The sequence below is a fragment of the Chaetura pelagica genome, unplaced genomic scaffold (assembly GCF_000747805.2).
Source record: "Chaetura pelagica isolate M959 unplaced genomic scaffold, ChaPel_1.0 scaffold219, whole genome shotgun sequence".
Classification (NCBI taxonomy): Eukaryota; Metazoa; Chordata; class Aves; order Apodiformes; family Apodidae; genus Chaetura; species Chaetura pelagica.
In genome coordinates, this window is record NW_009954552.1 from 3,287,799 (window position 1) to 3,306,357 (window position 18,559).

Consider the following 18,559-nt stretch of genomic DNA (forward strand, 5'->3'; position numbering starts at 1 on the left):
CTGCATGCAGGAGCAGATCTGCCACAATGCCTCTGTCTCCCATAAGAAATTGTATACAGTGGAAAAGAAAAAGCAGGAGCAGCAGGAGGTAAAAAAGCCCAAAAATATAATGTATCACCAAGTCTGCAGCTAAGCTGGGCTATAGAGAATAACCTCTAAAATGATGATGTACTTTTCTATCTATTAATGAGGAAAGTTTTCACAAAAAAACCCTCATTCTGAATTGAAAGCACAATTCATAAATAAGACATTTCTTCACACTGAAGTTACTTATATAAGCAACATTTTCTGTATACAAAATAACGTATTTTCAGAAAGAGGTAACTTTCCTAATATGCAGTTTCATATTACAATATACAGCAATTTCTCTTGTTAATCAAGTGTTGGGAGTTACCAGTTAGTCTGTTAAGTTCTATCATAGCGAAGCTGAAAACAGACAAAAACATCTATTTCCACGCTCCAACAATGAATACAGTGACATTGCCAGGTCAATAGGAACCAGAGGCAGAAGTACCAGGTGAATTTTCTTTTCTTTTCAAAAAACAACTGAATATGACATTTGGGTACCCCAATCATACATAGAAGTTACACAACATTTTCAGAAAATCCCAGCTGTGAACTATTTCTGTCTGAGGGCAACCCCATCTTTATGCCTCAAAGACAAAAGTTATCCTGCACCAAGGGTGCAAATAGAAAACAGAACAGTTTCAATAGTGCCTGTCCCATATTAAACAAAATACTGTACCTGTACGAAATGCTGTGATGACCGTCATTGCTCAGTGTGTTATGATCAGGACCCTTCCAAGTAACTGAAGCCTTGGGCCGACCACAGACTTTACACCTAAGCACGATGGTCTCTCCTGTCTCACATGTTACCTCACTCAATGGTATTATAAACTCTGGGGGAACTGGAAAAAGAATATTAATGGCAGTAAGTCAAGTGAAGTTAATACATTTGCTTTTCTATTCCTTACACTCTATCTTCTACTAGACAAAGCAGTGCAGTACTTTAAATTCCCCAAGTGTATCTGTCCCTCTGCCCTTGGGGCACAGCCATGGTTAGGCCACTTGCTGGGACTCTGCAGAGCTAGTGCATTGTTCTCTGCATGAACTTGGACACAACAGCTCTGCTACATCATATTTAACCCTGAAGCCTACCGTGGTGAACCAAACACCCTGTTTATGGCAAGCTGAGGAAACTGCACAGGGGAAAGTATTTAAGGATGTGTTCAGCTAGGCTATTTCATATCCAGCTAAGTTTGCAAAAGGGAAAAAGAAACACCTTGGTCATCTGCTGAGGCACAGCAGTGTTTCCCCTTTTTGCAGACAAGTGAAACTCAAAAAGTTTGGTTCTGTGTGTTAAGATAAAAAACCTAATCTGGCTCTCACCCCAGAGGGCCACTATCTTTGTCTTGATCAGCCTCTGCACTGGAGAGGCCCTGAATGTTCCCTAGGGTGGTAGGTTAAGAAGCAAGCAGAACGGTCTCCAACTCTTGGCCTGGTCATTTTCCAAATTCAGCAAGGCCCAACTTCCATATACTCTCCATGCAACTGCAGGAGTGTAAATCTTTCTGAACAACATATCATATGGTCCTTGTGTTTTAATGTTTTCAACTTGCAAACAAAAATGTGTTCCTTGCATCTTAAGAAATAAATGTGACATATTTAATTAACTGTCTCCTTTATCCAAAAAGAGCCTATACGTATTTCTGTAGCAAACACTCAGTTCCTGATGTAATTAATTTCAAGGGAATTTAAACAACATAAACCATGTTCTACTCTAATTATATTTACTGTGACTTTTAAAAATTAAAGCAACTTACCATCATAAATGTAATTGGGGTTGAGAAGCTGGAAAGGAGAAATTAAAGAATTAATGCCCTTATACATTTATAAGAAAATAAAGAATGGTAGAAAACAAAGCACAGGGATGGTTTGAAGTGAGCTGTACCCACAAAGATCCAAAAAACACCTGAACACTAGAATTTCAGCACCAGTCTGCTCTTTCTGCAGCATCCTTCTGCTACATCATTGTGCTTACAGGCTCAAAAATGACACCTTCCTGCCTTGAGATTTGGCAAACGTTGTCCATTAGAACCACGGCTGCCTCCAGTTCCTTCACGTGAAATTCTGGCAGAAGCTACTTCTAAAGAAATCTCAACACAGCTCCTTTGGGAAACTCCTACATCTTTGTAACATTTACCTTGACAGAAACCTTGTTGGCAAGTCCTTCCCGGGATTTGCGGTAACCATTTTCTAGCTTGCCTTCCCTTTTGCCGTCTTTATCTTTTTTCTCAGATTTCTTCCTTAAACGGAGTGCTGTGTGCCAAGACGTTGACTTCCTGAATACAGAACAGGAAACCTCGATCAATTTTTTTCAATCCCAGGTTATGTGTTATTCTCTCTAGTTTGAAATGGCATTGACGTAATATGGCAAAATGTTATTTCATTGTATTGAAGCACATTAAGTAGTCTGTAAGAGATGCTACCCTTGATTAAACTGTAAGCAACTTAGTGAGATTAGTCTGCAGTTCAGTATTTCTTGAAATACTTGAAATTTCTTGAAAGTTGGTAAACTTTCTATATGAAAATAAACTGTCAATCCAACTGAGCAATGATCAGTATTAAATCTGTATCAAATACAGCCTAGAGAAGTTTTACATAAAGCTTTACCGCTAAGAACTTTGATATAATTTCTCCCACTGCAGATTTGAAGGAGATCTTTCTAGCAAAACCAGTCATTTTCAATAGATTTGTGGCTCAAGGCAGAGATCTAGAAACTCTGAAAATCTTATTTCACTTGGAACAAACATTCCCTGTTTTCCTAAACAAAAATGTCTAGTCTGATAAGTCATTCTATTAAATCTAAACCTGTAACTGTTGCTGCTCTTATGTAATGTATTCTTTCATCATATTTTCCCAGAAGACTGCACTACTACAGCTTTATTAATAAAGAATATGTGCTTCTGGACTCTTTCTTACTACCTTGTATTTTGAAATTTTCTAAGGGACCTCTCAAGTACTTATTCTGCTTGATGTTAATTTATTTCTCAAAGATCCAATCAACTTTCGGTTTAAAGGGCTCAAAGTCTTGTCTAAATTGCTAGTTTTTCTCCCTCCTCCCCTTCCACACACATCCAGGCACTCACTTGATGGTTCCATCAGGGTTGTCAATGATGACTGCACTGGTATGCCCCAAGACATAGCCGGGAATCCAGCCCTCGGCTGCAGGGCACTGATCAGTGGCGGCTCTGAACACCAAAAACATGTTCTGTTGGTTGCTGGCTAGAATTTGCACGACCTCTCCTTGGTAGACATTTATCTCATCCTCCTTCACTGCCGTGTAATCGTGTGTCACCAGCATGGTGGAGATATTGCTACTGCTGCTACTTTCACTCTGAAAGTGTCAATTGGAAGCAGAAAGAAGGGGGAAAAAAAGAACCAAGTTTAAAGTTCACGAAGAAGACAGGCTGTTCTTGGCCTGCTACATACCCTGCATAATCCACATAAATTAAAGCTGTAGTCAAAAAGCAGAGCTATGATTTCTCTTGTAAAGCTGCCTGGGTCTATTTATCTTGTGCAAATTAGTTTGATCTTCAAATACCTTCATGTACATCTGCGGCAGAAATTTATTCCCATTACTTTTACTCAAGATTACTCCTTTTAACTAGCAGTCAGTTTATACATAGATTTTAACTGCTCTTCTTTTCAAGCTGAGCCTCACATCTTTACCAGGCAACAAAACTACAGTACAGCAGTTAGGACAGTTTCTCATGGTGCAGGTTCAATATCGTAACAGGTCAAGACTTTACCTCATAAACACTAGAAGTTCCAACAACAAAAATTACGTATTTTTCCTAGTACTCTTTGTCACATCTCAGATGCCAGCCTTCTGAACACAGAACATGACAAGGTGCAAAAGAACAAAAATAGGCTTTTGACAGTGTCTGTCAAAACTGCAAGGCTTGACCCTGGTTGAATCTGTATGATCAGGTTTATTCCTTTAAACATGCAGTCTGAGAGGTAAATTACTGAAATAGTAAATTATTAATTTATTGGGCAAAACAGGCCCACTGAATTATTAGAAGAAATCTGGAAATCTCACTTCTAACTGATTAGTGACTAGGATACCTCAGTATGGTAGCTCAAACACTTTCAACTGGTGCTCATGAATGTTGTTTGCTCCCCCACCAAGCATTTGCAGAAAACTGTGCATTAAAAGTCACACTGTTTTTCCAAACAAAAAGCCTTCTCCCAGCCATTATTATGGAGATTATTATTTTTCAAACATAAGACTAAATTTTGTCCATTTGCATTCAAGTGTGAAAACTATTACCAGCCTATGCAACCTGTTTCCCTGAAATAAGCTATGTCCTTCTTGAAGCAAGTTAAAAACACACTTATTGATGATGTGGCATGAGGTGCATATGTGGGTGTGCCTGGCTTTTGTCTTTATTCTTACTTCAAATTGCTTCACATTGCTACCAGTGAGGGCTCACTATTGCCTGCTAGCAGCTGAGCTGAAAGGGAAAGCAGTAGCCAGCTGTAGATGGAGACTTCTATGGCTTAGATAGCATAACCACACATTAGCACCACTTAGGAACAAGCAGTGTGTGAAAAGCCTGGCACACAGCATTAAAACAGAGTCACCATTTTTCTCTAAACTGTCACAATACTTCTCTCTTCAGTGTTGAGGAGATGCAGCAGGACTCAGTAGACAGCACAGTACATTGGAAGCCCTGAAGACCCCATACTCTTCTAATCTGCTAATGGTCTCGAACAAGTCACTCCATCTCGTGGTGCCTGTGATTCCCCATGAGTGTTTTGGCTGAGAAACTCAGACATGTGAAAAGGAATGGTGTCTGATTACTCAATTCATAGCCTGCTCAGCACACTGATGCCTGGGTTTCCAGTAAATCTGTAGATTTTATTCTAGCCAGATTGTTTAATTCAACCGAGTGATTCAAGTTCATTCTGTCTTTTTTCCCCTATTAGGATGATGAAGTAAATAGAAAGACCTAATCCTGGGTGTCCTCTATGAAAGGGTATTTATGTTTAGCATCAGATACTGGTTTTCCAGTAGGAGAAGTAATTTCGTCTGGCATAGAGGACAGTTTGTGTGGTCTTTTGTATTAGCAAGCCGCTTCCATGACTCAGGCAAACTGGGAATAGTAGAACCAAAAAAACCAGTCTCATTTTCAGTGATTGTTTAAAGTAAGATGACAACTTGTTAGATTCTTTTAGCAAGATGAAAACCCACTCTATTCAGAGAAAGCTGCTTTTTTTAACTTCTTCTGTTAGACTTACAGGGGAAGAGGAAAGGAAGGCTGAAGTTGCAAAACCAACCTAAGCCCTAAAAATTGCCCCACATACTATTCCTGAAAATACAGTTTCTTAGCATGCAGCAGAATGTGCATAACTGCAGGCGTGACCTTCCTGTAACATGACATTTCTTTTTAATAACTAAATCTTGAAGGATCATCTTTTCTTAATTTTCAAGAAGGACAAATAAGTATGTTAAATAAACAAGTGTCTGGTAACTACTAAGTGCCAAACATTCTTGTTAATGTGTTTCTATCAGAATTTATTCTCACCACAGCCTTTTCTTTTGCCTTGCAAGGAAGTGATAATTCTTGTACAGTTTATGTTTTTCTACTGCAAGTTCTGCTGGTCATCACTGATATATAACATAGGATCAGAGAAGGATTTACAATCAAAATATAAATTTTCCCCCCCATATTCCTGAAACAGTAGCAAAACTGATTCCTTTTTCTTCCAAGTAACTTCTCCATAATTAACCAGCCTTAACCATATGTGCATGTAAATATACACACACAAATGGTTAAATCAAAATAAACCTTCACAGCTCATTTTCCCTAGCCTGTGGAATGTGGTATGAAATCCCGCTAAATTATGGTCCAGAAATGAGGTTATGAATGAAGAATCATGTTCCATCTCAGTTACAAAACTGAAAGAAGCTAGTGATAGCTGTGAAGCAGAAGACATGCGTTCAGATATTATGTTGTACAGCAAGATAAAAACAAGCAATGGTGTCTTTTCTGAGATAGTACCAGATTCTAGTGCTTTGAAAACTCAGTGCCATCCTGTCTCCTCCTCTGTCTTTATTTTAACAGAACAACATTAATTAATACTATGCAAGTCTTCTCTGCATGTAAAAAGTACATTATCTTGATTCATATGCTGTGCCTAATTGCAAAATACTCCCAATTATCCCAGATATTATACGATAATCACATTTTGCAAGACTGAAGATAAACACAAGAAAGAGCTAAACCAAATGAAAAGCTGAAAGAAGACTGGAATAAAAATACAGTACATGCAAAGCATATTTTTTTCTCCTGAAGCTATTATAAAAGTAAGTATAAGAACTAAGAAGTCAAGAAAGCTCTGTGTGTTAAACAGTTCTATAAAGAAATGCATGCATTTAAAAAAGGTCTGGCAAGTTAGATGATTTGCAAAATTGGTATTGCATACATTTGTGAGAGAGTGGAAAAACAAACATTTGTGAACACAACACTTAGACAAAAATCAAACATGAGTTTAAAAAGAAAGGCACCACAGCCTGCCTACCACATCCATGACAAGTGCCACGGAATTTTGGAATTTTATTTGTATTTTTATGTGTCCCTGTGACTGCCGTGTTGCATTTCCTGGTGGATGTCATTAGAGGATGTGGATTCTGTTGATACCCCAGTTTTCTGCACAAACACACCAAGGGAACACTACAAGGTTGAATCTCCAGATGCCCTAAACCAGTTCTTCTTACAAAGCAGAAAAGACAAGTGGAGCCACTATTTGTACTGGTTGTAGTAGAAGAAGGATTATTTTAGCTAGGTTTTGTTGGCCTATTTTTAGTGGATTGCAGGAAGCTTCCGTAACCAGACACAGATTTTAAAAAGAGAATGTCGTACATCAGCTAAGGTTGGAAGGAAAAGGGGAAAAATAAATAAAATATATTAACACAAAATAAAAATCAAGCAGCCCAGGGAATGTACTGTAGATGTCTCCACGAAGTTAAAACTCAACAGGACAATGGTGGCGGATTTGTGCATGAACGGGAAAAAAAGCCCCAAGGCAATCTGCCCAAATCTTGAAGTCAGATTTAAGTGCTGGCTGCAATGCATACCCCAAGGTGCTCTGGCTTCAGCATGTTAATTAAGTGCCTTTGAATTAGAGACGAAAAAAAGCAACGAGAGCAAGTTAGTAAGTATCAGCCTAGTGATCTATGTTTTCAGCAGAGGCAGAAATTGCATCTCATGTTAGCAGTTGCTTTTGTGTCTGTATACATATCCGCGTTTGTATGTATACACACACAGAGAGGTAGGTAATTTTGTTTTTTTAATGTGCAGAAGATACTCGAAGAGTTGATTATTTCAGAGCAGTACAGCACCGGAGAGCCAGAAGTTAGTACGGAGAGTGATGGTAACACGCAGAAAGGCAGCAGGGAAGGTTTTAGAAGAGCTCGCAGGACAGAGGTGCTCCGCTCTTACCCCATTACTCTGGGTGGAGTGAACTGACTGCTCGCTGGTCGAGGAGCATGTGCTCATGCGGTCTGTGTCCTTGCTGTGTGAAGAGTGGCGGTGGCCCTGCCGCTGGAGGGAGTCATTGTCCCCAGGGAAAGTGAAGGAGCCAGGGCGGCTGGCAGGGGATGCTGGGATGGAGCTCCAAAAGGAGCCCTTCTGCAGGGGGCTGCTGGGTGGAAAGGTTTCTTTGCCAAAAGGAGAAGGGAAAGTTGTGGAGAGAGGAGAGTTCATTGGTGAGATGGCTCCTGGCCTTGGCTTCCCGAGCGTCAGTGATCCTATGCTGTTTCTTGAGCGACCGTCCTCTGAGCTTCCACGAGAGTCTTTCTGGGCTCCGTCAGCTGAGCCAGAAATGCTTCCCGCTGTCTTCCTGGGACTTTCAATAACTTTCATCTTGGGAATCTGCTCAGCTTCTCTCTGAGGACCGTCGGGTTCTGCGCTGGGAGGGTGCCTGTCTGGCTGGCTCAGGCCACTTTCTAAGGAGGTGTTGTAGTGTGGCAGGGAGAGATTGTGAATGGACATACCTGACATCTTGTCTGCCTCTGCTTGGGCCGCAGCTGCAGAGGAGACCAGGACTGGGGAATGGTGTCTGACAGGCTGGGGGATCCGGGATGGCCGGCTACGGCTGGAGCTGGGGATGCCACTACAGCTGCTGGGGCCGCTGCTGTTACCGCTGCTGCTCCCGCTGCCACCTCCACCGCTGCTGTGGTTCCTCTGGTACTCGATTGGGGACGTCAAGGCTGCAACAGGGGTGGGAGGAGAGGCAATCAGGGAAAGGAGGGCAGGAAAGGGAACAGGAACAATTTAAACCAGACATGTTTACTGGCAAAAAGGGAGTGCTGTTCAAATAAGACAAATTCCCTTAGCAATGGTGGACATGCCACAGGCCTCCAGTCATTTCTCCATATCACACCTTCATGACTTGCTTTATGTACCTCTATTAAAGATGAAAAATCTGAAACCAGGGAGAAATGTTTTCCTCTAGGATCAGGTTTTGTCAGTCAGCAGCCAAGCTGGGAAAGAACAGGTGTAACTTCAAATTCTTAGCTCATTGTTCTATCCATTACAACTCTTAAAAAAAAAAAAAAGTCTAGATGGGGCAACAACCAATGGATACAAAAATACAGAAAGAACCTTCTAGTGTCACAGCAGACACAACCACCTTCTACTTTTCTCTTGTAGAATCTGAATGTTGTTGCCACAGTAAGATGTAACAACAATACCCACCAAAATAGCACAAACAAAACATATTCTGAATTAATGCTTAAAATTCCACTGGTGTTCAGCCTTTAAAGGCTTGCCTGTGCTTAAAAGGGTACACAAGCTCTCCACCTCAACTGATGTTACCAATCTTGATTCACTCCTACTAAACATTTGGAAATTGTCACCAAAAGAACACCATGTAAATTCAGACTGCCACTCTTATAATAAATGCTAGCATCTGTTGTGAAGCAGAAATGCAGCACATATCTCCCAACTGTTCTATATTAGCTCAGGAAAAAGGAAACTTGCACAACATTTCAAAGCCAAGAAACAACAGATGAGAGAAAAGATATTTTTCAATTGCAAGCACCCAGTGAGAGGAAATTATTTACCATTTAAAAAGTTGCGCTGGTTTTCCAAAATTTGGTTAATTTCGTGGATCCACAACTGGCGGACTCCTGGACTGGCAGAATGCAAAATAAAGGTCTCCGTGACATCACCAGTCCTTGATGTTAGTGCAAATTTACATGGATCACTGTCCACATTTTCCTCTAGGGAAAGGCAACTCACCTTCACAGGGGAAAAAAAAAAAAAGAGAATTTACTTCACGCATTTTATGAGAAACGTAACTGTAAAATCTCTTACTTGGGGAGCTCAGACTCAGACCTTCAAAAGATGAACATCCTTTCCTTCTATAAAATAGTACCATGAAATGAAGGATTACAGTAAACTAAGGACTATTGTACAGCTTACCCACATACTGTGCCTGAATGAACTCCAATTGGTCAGTACGGCTCAATGTTCTCCATTGGCTCTTGCTTTCCCTTTGTATTACTTAAATACTGAGCCCCTCTGGACCTCTACCACTGGCCCACACTGAAGGCTTCTGCTGCAGATACAGCAATGGCTTGGAACGTGCTATCCAGCCAGTGCTGAAGGAGATGCTCAGCTGACAGAGCGCCGAGTCAAATTAAGGGAGGCAGGTTCCACTGAAAACGCTTCACCAGGAGGGCTGGTGGGCACTAACATCAACAGGTTTTGTTCCAGTGAAGGCTTGAAGTGGGAGCAAAAACTTGTAGTTTGAGGGATTTTCTTGCAGAAGAGCTGAAATATTTACGAAGGTGGCACTACTTACAGATGTTACCTATACATTTGGACTGATTTTAGCTGAAACTCAAAATAAGGGATACCTAAAGAGTAACAATCCTAACTTGCAATACATTTATGATGTGGTATACACACAGCACAGGGCTGAAGACTGAACTCTGTGAGTGCTTGTTCAGTTTTGTACAAGAACACCTGTTTCGGTATGCTACACATGGGGAAGCATCAGAGTACTGGGATCCAAAGATTTCTATTTATCATCAGAGCGAGCACAAATTTGGTAGGAAGCAATTTCAGGAAATGACTGATGCCTCACTGTGCTTTATGATTGCACATCTAGATATGACTAGTTACTCCACACTGAATCGGAAACTGTTACCTTAGCAGAGTTTGTGCAGAGGAGTAAAGACTCACACACAACAGTTACCTTGATACTGTTTTTAAACAAGAATCCAGGCATGGAGAAACCTTTCTTTTTATCTAGCAGCTCACTGAAAATAACAATCTGCTCAAAGAGGAAGACCCGTCTCTCCTTGCAGCGTGGCAGAAGTCCCGTGTCCTGGTCTGTAACCAAGAATGTGTCCTGGAGCAGGAGCTTACCCTGGGCTACAATTTTACCCTAAACACAGAGGCAAGCAGAAATCCTTTTAGTGCAGTTATTAATTTCTTTTCCCAATCAATTTTTTTGAGAAGATGATAACATCAAAATAGCTCTGTATATTTCCCAGTTTCTGACCGTTGCTGACCATTATGTATTCATTCATCCGTTCATACACAAGACTTTCTTGTGCCCTTTCTCAAAAAACAAACATCAAGTAAAAAAAAAACTGAATCCACCCTTTTCAATTCATACTTCAGTTTGATGCTTGTAATAATGTCTCAATCTCTCTTTTCTCAGTAACTCCCACAATAACTTATACATTACTCCAGTGCCTTACAGGGTGCCAAAAAGGGGAAGAATTCAAGTCCATACCTGCATTACAGAGCAGAAACGGCTTTGCAAGAACATGTGGCTATGGTCTGGCTGTGCTTTGACAGCCAATTTCCACCTCTTCTAGACTTGGCAAAACAAGAAGGGTTACAGTTGCCTCAGGTACTTTTACTGACCTCAGCAACTCCTCCTTTGCCTACACTGGTGAAATTGGGTCTGCTCAACTGCTGAGAACTCATCACCTCACTGCTTTGCAAGTCATTAGTTGATAAGGGAAACATCACTGCTTCCCAGATTTTCTGGAAGACACACACAGGGTGACTGACATAACAGGTAAAACTTCACAGGAAAAAGTCCTTAGCAGGGCTAAGACTTGACTTTTCATTCACTGCTTTTTGCAGCAGCTAACCAGACAGTGAGGGAGCACCCTACCTCATTTCTTCCCACAAAATTAATGATTAATTTCTAGAGAACCTGACAAAAACTCTAAACAAAGCACCAGCCAACTTACATCAAATCCTTGCAGGCGGCCAACATTCATCATGTCATTACACCGTTTTGGTACTATACACATGACCTCTACAGCTTTCTGTTCAAGACAAATAAAAAGTCAAAGCTTTATTTTCCAAATGAGTCAACAGAATAAAACTTAGTTTCATTTGCTACGGTTGCTTTAGAACAGAAATGCAAAAAGTAAACACTTATAACCACATTCTCAAAAAGATCAGAAAAGGAAAGCGACTGTAAAAACAAGAGAAGTTCAGAGTAAGGAGCATTCAAATCACTAAGACAAAATGTCTCAAGTACCTCTAGTTCTGTTGTGTCAAGGTTAGCTTTTTTAGAATATTTGAGGAAGTCCTGAAAAAGAAAAAAACAACAATCAGTACAATAAGTTCTTTTCTCATTAATCACCAAACTGAAATCTTAAAGAGAATGATAGACTGTAGAAGACACACAGAAAAATACTCTTTTTAAAGCTTCTTGCTGCAGTGCTTCCTCCCTCTTTATTTTTTAAGATTTATTCAGCATTTTGATTTACATGATATGAGAGTGTGTATTAAAGCAATAACCTCTATGATACACAGGATTGCTCTTCAGTAAACGCTCATGTGATATTAAAATGGCTACAGATGTAGACGGGAAAGCTGCAATGAGTCCCAGCAACTCATACCACATTCACATCTGAAAACAGTTGGGAGATCTCTCTTGCCATGGTATGACATTGGTTGAAATTCTAAACATTTTTCTGTCACTGACTCGAGTTCATCTGTCTTTGACTGTTTAAAGAAAGAGCAAAATTCTGATTAAGCTACTTACTGCAATTTTTGTAACTATCTGAATATGCTCAGAAAATAATCATATTACATTGCTCACAAATCTGGGTTATGTTTGGGGGAAGAGCACCAGCAATGTTTTAGAAAGAAAATGTGTCAGTTAACACACATAATTAAATGATCCATCTCAACATCACTTTACCTTTAGTAACAGCTGGTATTTCATAATTCTCTGCACAGGTTTTATTAGCAAGTCCGTGAGCTGCAGTCTGTGGCCCAGGCGCTGCTTTAGATCCTGAGGGTCATAAAATAAACCTTTTTTTGTTAGCTTGTTGATAAACTCCTTGTTTTGTTGAGTTAGAAACATAGCAGGATATTAGTGGTTATAAGATACATATTAGTGGCTATAAGAGCAGAAACTGGCAAAAGTCAGAGCAGAATCTAATCTTCAGCTAGCAAAAGCTGGAGTCCTCCCCCTTATTTGTATCAGCTTTGTTTCCAAAGAACCCTCCCATCCAACCACATTCTATGTCTTTTTTTGAAAAGGTCATACTGTGAAATGTAATTTTTCTATCACAAGTTGTATATAGTCTATTTTTACAGTGATCTTTGCTCATCCAAGATTGCCACTTCATATAATATGCACTGTTAATTGTCTCGGCTAGGGACTAGTAGGGGCGAGATCAATTAGTATCTTCAACCTAAACCTTTTGTTTTCTTCCCCTAGAGATTAATGTATCTCTAGGAACCTGTAACAGGCTTGAGAGATCGGAACAGAAATGGCACGAAATTACAATTCAAAACGGCAACTATTTGTGCTGCCTGTTTGTTTGTTTTGGTCAACAGATCTCCTAACCCTTTTGATATGCACACACCATTCACCTTGTGTATATCCTCTCCCAGGAACTTACCTCAAAAAACGTATCAATATATTCTGAGACAATGTGCTCAGACTTTGGTTTGTTTTGGCAGTAAACTATGTACATGTGCAACCTTCTCTCCTAGAAGAACAAAGATACAGAAAGATACATCATCATCATAAAGAGAAAAACATGACAGATTAAAATGGGGTACTATTTTAAGAAGCACAGCTGTTCAAAGTAACAACTTAAAAAGGTCCTTTTCAGGAAAAGAAGGAGCTACGTATGCAGAAATTAAATCTGAAAACATATGTATTTGGGAATATTATGGTGATTTAAAAAAGGCAACAGAAGTAAAAAAATTGCCACAGTTATAAGTACTTCTAAACAACAAGTATTTAGAGATGATATCTTAGCAGAACGCACAGAAAAATTAAGTATGAGGATGGTTATATTTTTCTTTTAGCAAAACAAATGGATGGAGCTTTTGAAATATATGTTTTTAAACATGAATTTTAATAATCTGATTATTATTCTAATATATTAGGATAATGACCTCCTCCTGTTTAGCTCTACTGAGTAATTAGGAAAAACCTCTCAAGTCTTCTATTTAGCATTAGCTCTCCTATTGGGAGTTTGAGTGGGGAAGTAGGTGCTGTAGCCTGGAAATGGCGGCATTAGTATTCTTTAACCCTGATACTCTATTTTGAGCATGCGTTTTTAACACCCAGGTAATGAAGAAAAAGAGAAAGAGAGAGCATAACTCCAGCCTTTAAGATTAATACTTGATTACCAACCTTGCTGGTGAAGAAACACATACCATGTGTGTCTATTACCTACTCCAAAATCTTTTTTATTTTGCTAGGATTTGTTTGCCATTAGCTTTGCTGCTCAGAGACTTATGGGGTACTGACTAGCGAAGACAAATAGAAAGCAAAAAATAGGAAGAAGTAAGATGAAGACTGAAAAGGACACAGAACAGATTCAGAGCAGGATCTGAAGTGTCATGTTGTAGCTGATAGGGTTTTGCTAGAGGATGTTGTAATAGCATTGCTGCTTGCCTTTCCATCTGGAGTTCTAAGTGTGTCTTTCAAAGACAACTCAGTTACACATACATCAGGAGAAAGTAAAACAGCAATTAGAGACAGCGAGTTACTTCCTTCAGGTTTCCCATTTGACCAGTGCCAGAATTCTCCCTTCTCTCCATGCTTTTTTTTTTTTTTTAAATAATAATCCTTCAGAAATGAAACAGCTCATTCCTCATCATTAGTCCAGGAATTAGGTCTGTGTTCCAGTGTTACTGTTCCAATAATTTTTGGTTCTCTGCTCTTTTGCTACCCTGGTATGGACTTCAAACACAGACTGCAGGGCAAATCTGAAACCCATTAAATATGCTTTAATCCAGTCTGGTTTCAGTCACTGAACACTTGTGCAAATGATCATATTTAGCAGGCAAGTTTCTCTTCTGCTGTCTTGCATGATTTCGAGTACCTTGAGACCGTGTCTCAAACAGATATTAAATTGTATTTCTACAAAAGGACACCAAAAGGAGCTATTGGTGGCAGTCTGATGTGTTCTGAATTTTGGTATGTAGTTTCTAGATAGCTAGTTAATCTGATTTAGTCATGAAGTGTCATAAGATCCACCTGTAACACATGGTCATTCCTTTTAATAAACGAAAAGCGGAAAAACAGACTTGTATAAAGGGTACTGTGTTGGTCTAAAACTAAATATAATTGATTTCTGGTGGTCTCAATTCCTTCCCCAAGTAAAGAGGGAGGAATCTCAACTGCTACTGTGATTCTCAGAATGGGAAAGAATGCAAAACTAGAATGCACTGAAACTGGAAAGAAGAATTAGCCTCTTTCCTATTTTTGTTTCCTGTCTTCTGTGGTATTGTATGGATACTTGGGATTAGAAGGCAGGTGTCATATGAAATGACAATTGCCTTGCACAGAACTGGAACTGAATTGAGAAAAGGCACCCTCATTCATACTTCCTCTCCAGAGGAAGATAGTAGGGGCAAAACTTGGAGCATTTATTTAGTCTATTTAAACGCCCTTATAAGCTATCTCTCCAGGTCTTACAGTAAAGAATATTTTACAGGTTTTTTTAACTATGTTGTGCCATAGGTAAATCCTTAATAGTAAAAAATGTTGGTCAATAGCAGCAATAGGGGTTTGCCAACATATACACTTACATGCTTAACAAACAGGGATCCCAGTTTTTCTGGATCTTCAAGGCACTTCTCCAACTCTCCTAAAAAGAAGCTGAACATAAACTGAATGAGTACTTTTTTTTCTGATAGCACACACTATAGCAACAGATGATTGCAAGGAGAGTGTTCTTACTGCAAGATCCACTTTGTGTCTTGTATCAGCAGCTTTGGATACTAACGTCTGTCCAAAATGACAGTGTTAACAGTGCAGTATTTTAGTACAAATTTCTAAAAAGACATATTAAATCCACGCCAAGTTGAAAAAAAACTGGTGTTCATTCATAATTTTTTTAAATTTTATATATTGTTTGAAACTTTTCTCCTCCTCACTCTGAATGAGCTGCTCATATTGCCATGCTAACCCTCAACAAATTCTTAGCCTGCGTTCACAGAGAAAACATTTTTGAAAATACTCAATGTCTAAACTTCTGTAAATAACACTATCCATACTGCAGATTATCAGTTGAAGCACTTGCTATATATAAGCATCCTTGTTTAAAGCAAATCTTCATACCAACATTTATAAGCTGAATCTACAGTATCTGCAACTGAAGTACAAGACCAACTGTATTTACCTTGTACCTGAATATTAGAGGAAGAAAAATATTTTTTAGAGTCAGCCTAGTATTATTTAGCTATAATTGTTCAGCAGATGGTTTTCAAGTTAATACATACTCTCTGTGCCAGTCATAAATCTGGTGAATATTTCCAAATACAATCTTGTCTTTCCCTTTCATGTCATCAGGTACACCATCTTCCTTCATAAGTGCCATGTATCCCTGCAACAGTCCAAAATATTCACTGTGAAAATTTTAACTTTAAAAAAATTGTCTTTTAATCCCCCTTCTCTCAGAAGCCCTGAAAATTGCCCATGACAAGAGTTTGGTTGGGACACAAGAACAAGCCAAAAAAACTGCTCTGTAACATAAAGCATAGGTAGAATATAACACAAATCAGCTTGAGGTTGTCTACGTAACAGTGCCCAGTGCTAGAAAGATGAATTCACACTTGCTAATTTAGCCTGTGTGAACACGCTCAAAGCAGTATGTCTAGTATGTGAAAAGTCTGCAGGAGGAAACTCAGAATGCAAGCATTCACATTTTCAGTTTCTTCCTGCGTTTTGTTTCAACAAGCTACACAGCTGGTCGGTATCTCATCTGGGGAAAAAACAATTTTAAAAAAATATAAAGAGAGCAAAAACCATCATACCTCAACTACGTAGCCCAGATCTCGTACGTAATCTCTCTCTGTCTCCACTAATTCCTGTAAGACATAGCTACAATGGAAAGAAAATGGTGAACACAAATTTAATTAAAAAAAACCCCAGGTTCTTAAGGAGGATTAATGGCATAAATTTTTCCACACATTTGTAGTCACATATGTTTGGTAATCAAAGCTGAAATGGAAGAATTAATGCACATTCTTTCTAAGCAAGATGCTGCTTTGACTTTGGGACAGGAGCAGGCTTACCTCTGCTTATCTAATGTCAGATGTTTTCTTACATGGCATTAAAATCAAACATTAAACTACTGTTTAAAATAAAACGCTATTATGTCTCTAGTCTGAGACTCTTAAATATATGAATTGTTGGTTCTACCCACAGATTTAAGTAATTTTGGAATCAGGCATGCTTTTGTTCTACCATGGTAACAGTTTCCTATTAAATAAAGTAATTAACAGCATGGTGGAACACAACAAGGGGAATGACCAGTTTTTCAAAGTCAAATCACTCTCTAAACATTGAAGATCAGCACCTTCCTGCATAACTGAGACTGACATGTGACAAAAGTCAAACACAGGTATAACTAAAATTAAAAATCTCTGGAAATTGAAACTGTGACTGTTGAGGAAAATTTTTTTCTTTGCATTATGTGACTGCATGCTTGACACCTCACACAAGTCCTCCTCCCCTCAGATTAACAGTTTCAGCTGCTAGTGCAAAATGGTAGTTTTAAAAACATTTCCTTTATCTCTTCAATACATTATCAAAAAGGGATTAAAAATGTGGTCTTACTGTCGTCTTTTTAAGGAGCTGGATTTCCTTTCTTCCATCTCATCTATGGGTGATGAGGAGGAGAGAAGGGAGTTATCTGAAGGGTTGAAGGATGGACTGCTGCTGTCACCTTGATCTACCAACAAGGAACTTGGACGGTCCTCCAGGGCCTGAAAGGTGTTCAAGACAAGACAACAACAATGATTTATTTCTCCTTTATTCACAAGATCCATTTACATTGCAGCTGTATATGGGAACCTATGGGAGATCAATTATTGCAATGTCTCATGGCAAAGGTGGTCTCAAGCTCCCAAGAAACCAACCAACAACTTGGCTTTCCAAGAGAGATAACCTAACCTTAGAGAAGCACGTTTGAGATATGTCAGTCTTTCCTTCACAGGAAAAGAAAGGAGTTCAGTTGGTTTAAGCAGCAAGAGATAAAAATCAGACTATCCTGCTCAGGATGTAAGTACTTGTATGGTGGAAGCTATACAGATGTGTGCTTATTGCTGGGGGTTAAATTATATTTGTCATACTTCAGTTCTGGCATATGCAATTTCAATAATAAATAGGACATCTTTAAAGAACATCTTTGTATCTTAGATTTTTTAAATTACAACAGAAGTGGCAATCTTCATCAGACATTTTGTTTATCATATTCACTAGCCAAAATACTGACACATTGAAGAAGATCACGACTTCTACAGTCAGTGTTGCTTTTAAGCTTCATGATAGTTCAGATCCTATGAAAGAGTCCCTAACTCTTCTGGCAGATACACTGTCTCCCTTGCATGGACTCCACAGGCCTCTGTTTGTATAAAAGATGGAGAAACCATGGGAGAAATAATATGAGCAAGCTTCTATGAAGTTATTTATTGGACTTCTTTAACTCAAGCCCATAATCTTGGAACAAGCTACAGTTATGTATCACATTTTCCTTGCATGTGATACAGCCTTTAATGCAAGACACATTTGCTTCATCAGGGTGGGGTTCAGCTGCAATCTCTTTTTCTTTCCTTACAAATAGTAAAAACCCAATAATGATAGGACTCATCCAAAAACCAGGGGAAGCTGACCCTTGGCTAAAACTGTGAAATGAGAACATCTACATCAGGCAGGGCCTATATGGATGGATCATTAAGTTATATCCACTGTTAGGCTGCCTGAAAGACATGTGGACTGCTGAACTTTCAATTTACAGAAGACTGTTGAATCTTCCCATAGATTACTTTTTATTCACCTTTCTGGTATGAGAAAAAAGCAAAATTAATACTCTGCGAGATTGCAGTAATTATTTCATGCAGTCATGCAAGTGAAGTGTAAATCCTTCTGAATGAGGAAATATAACATATCAATTAAAATTTGTCATTCTGAAATTCAAAGCTGCTTTAGTTTATGATGAGCCTGAGAAATAGCAACTTCTGGTAATATAGGG

At 39.0% G+C, this 18,559-nt stretch overlaps 1 protein-coding gene across 1 annotated transcript in view; it reads right to left on the reverse strand.

The window, feature by feature from the left end:
* The window catches only part of TRIO (trio Rho guanine nucleotide exchange factor), a 180,804-nt gene that overhangs the window by 8,060 nt on the left and 154,185 nt on the right, over positions 1–18,559 (reverse strand). Inside the window, exons 37-51 of the mRNA XM_010005090.1 lie at positions 17,146–17,294; positions 16,341–16,407; positions 15,807–15,910; positions 15,114–15,183; positions 12,965–13,054; positions 12,256–12,348; positions 11,587–11,637; positions 11,291–11,368; positions 10,276–10,467; positions 9,137–9,314; positions 7,512–8,281; positions 3,150–3,397; positions 2,204–2,342; positions 1,824–1,851; positions 746–908 (exon numbers count right to left, since the gene is read on the reverse strand). Of these exons, the coding sequence (XP_010003392.1) occupies positions 746–908; positions 1,824–1,851; positions 2,204–2,342; positions 3,150–3,397; positions 7,512–8,281; positions 9,137–9,314; positions 10,276–10,467; positions 11,291–11,368; positions 11,587–11,637; positions 12,256–12,348; positions 12,965–13,054; positions 15,114–15,183; positions 15,807–15,910; positions 16,341–16,407; positions 17,146–17,294 (2,420 nt within the window). The remainder of the gene's footprint in view (positions 1–745; positions 909–1,823; positions 1,852–2,203; positions 2,343–3,149; positions 3,398–7,511; positions 8,282–9,136; positions 9,315–10,275; positions 10,468–11,290; positions 11,369–11,586; positions 11,638–12,255; positions 12,349–12,964; positions 13,055–15,113; positions 15,184–15,806; positions 15,911–16,340; positions 16,408–17,145; positions 17,295–18,559) is intronic.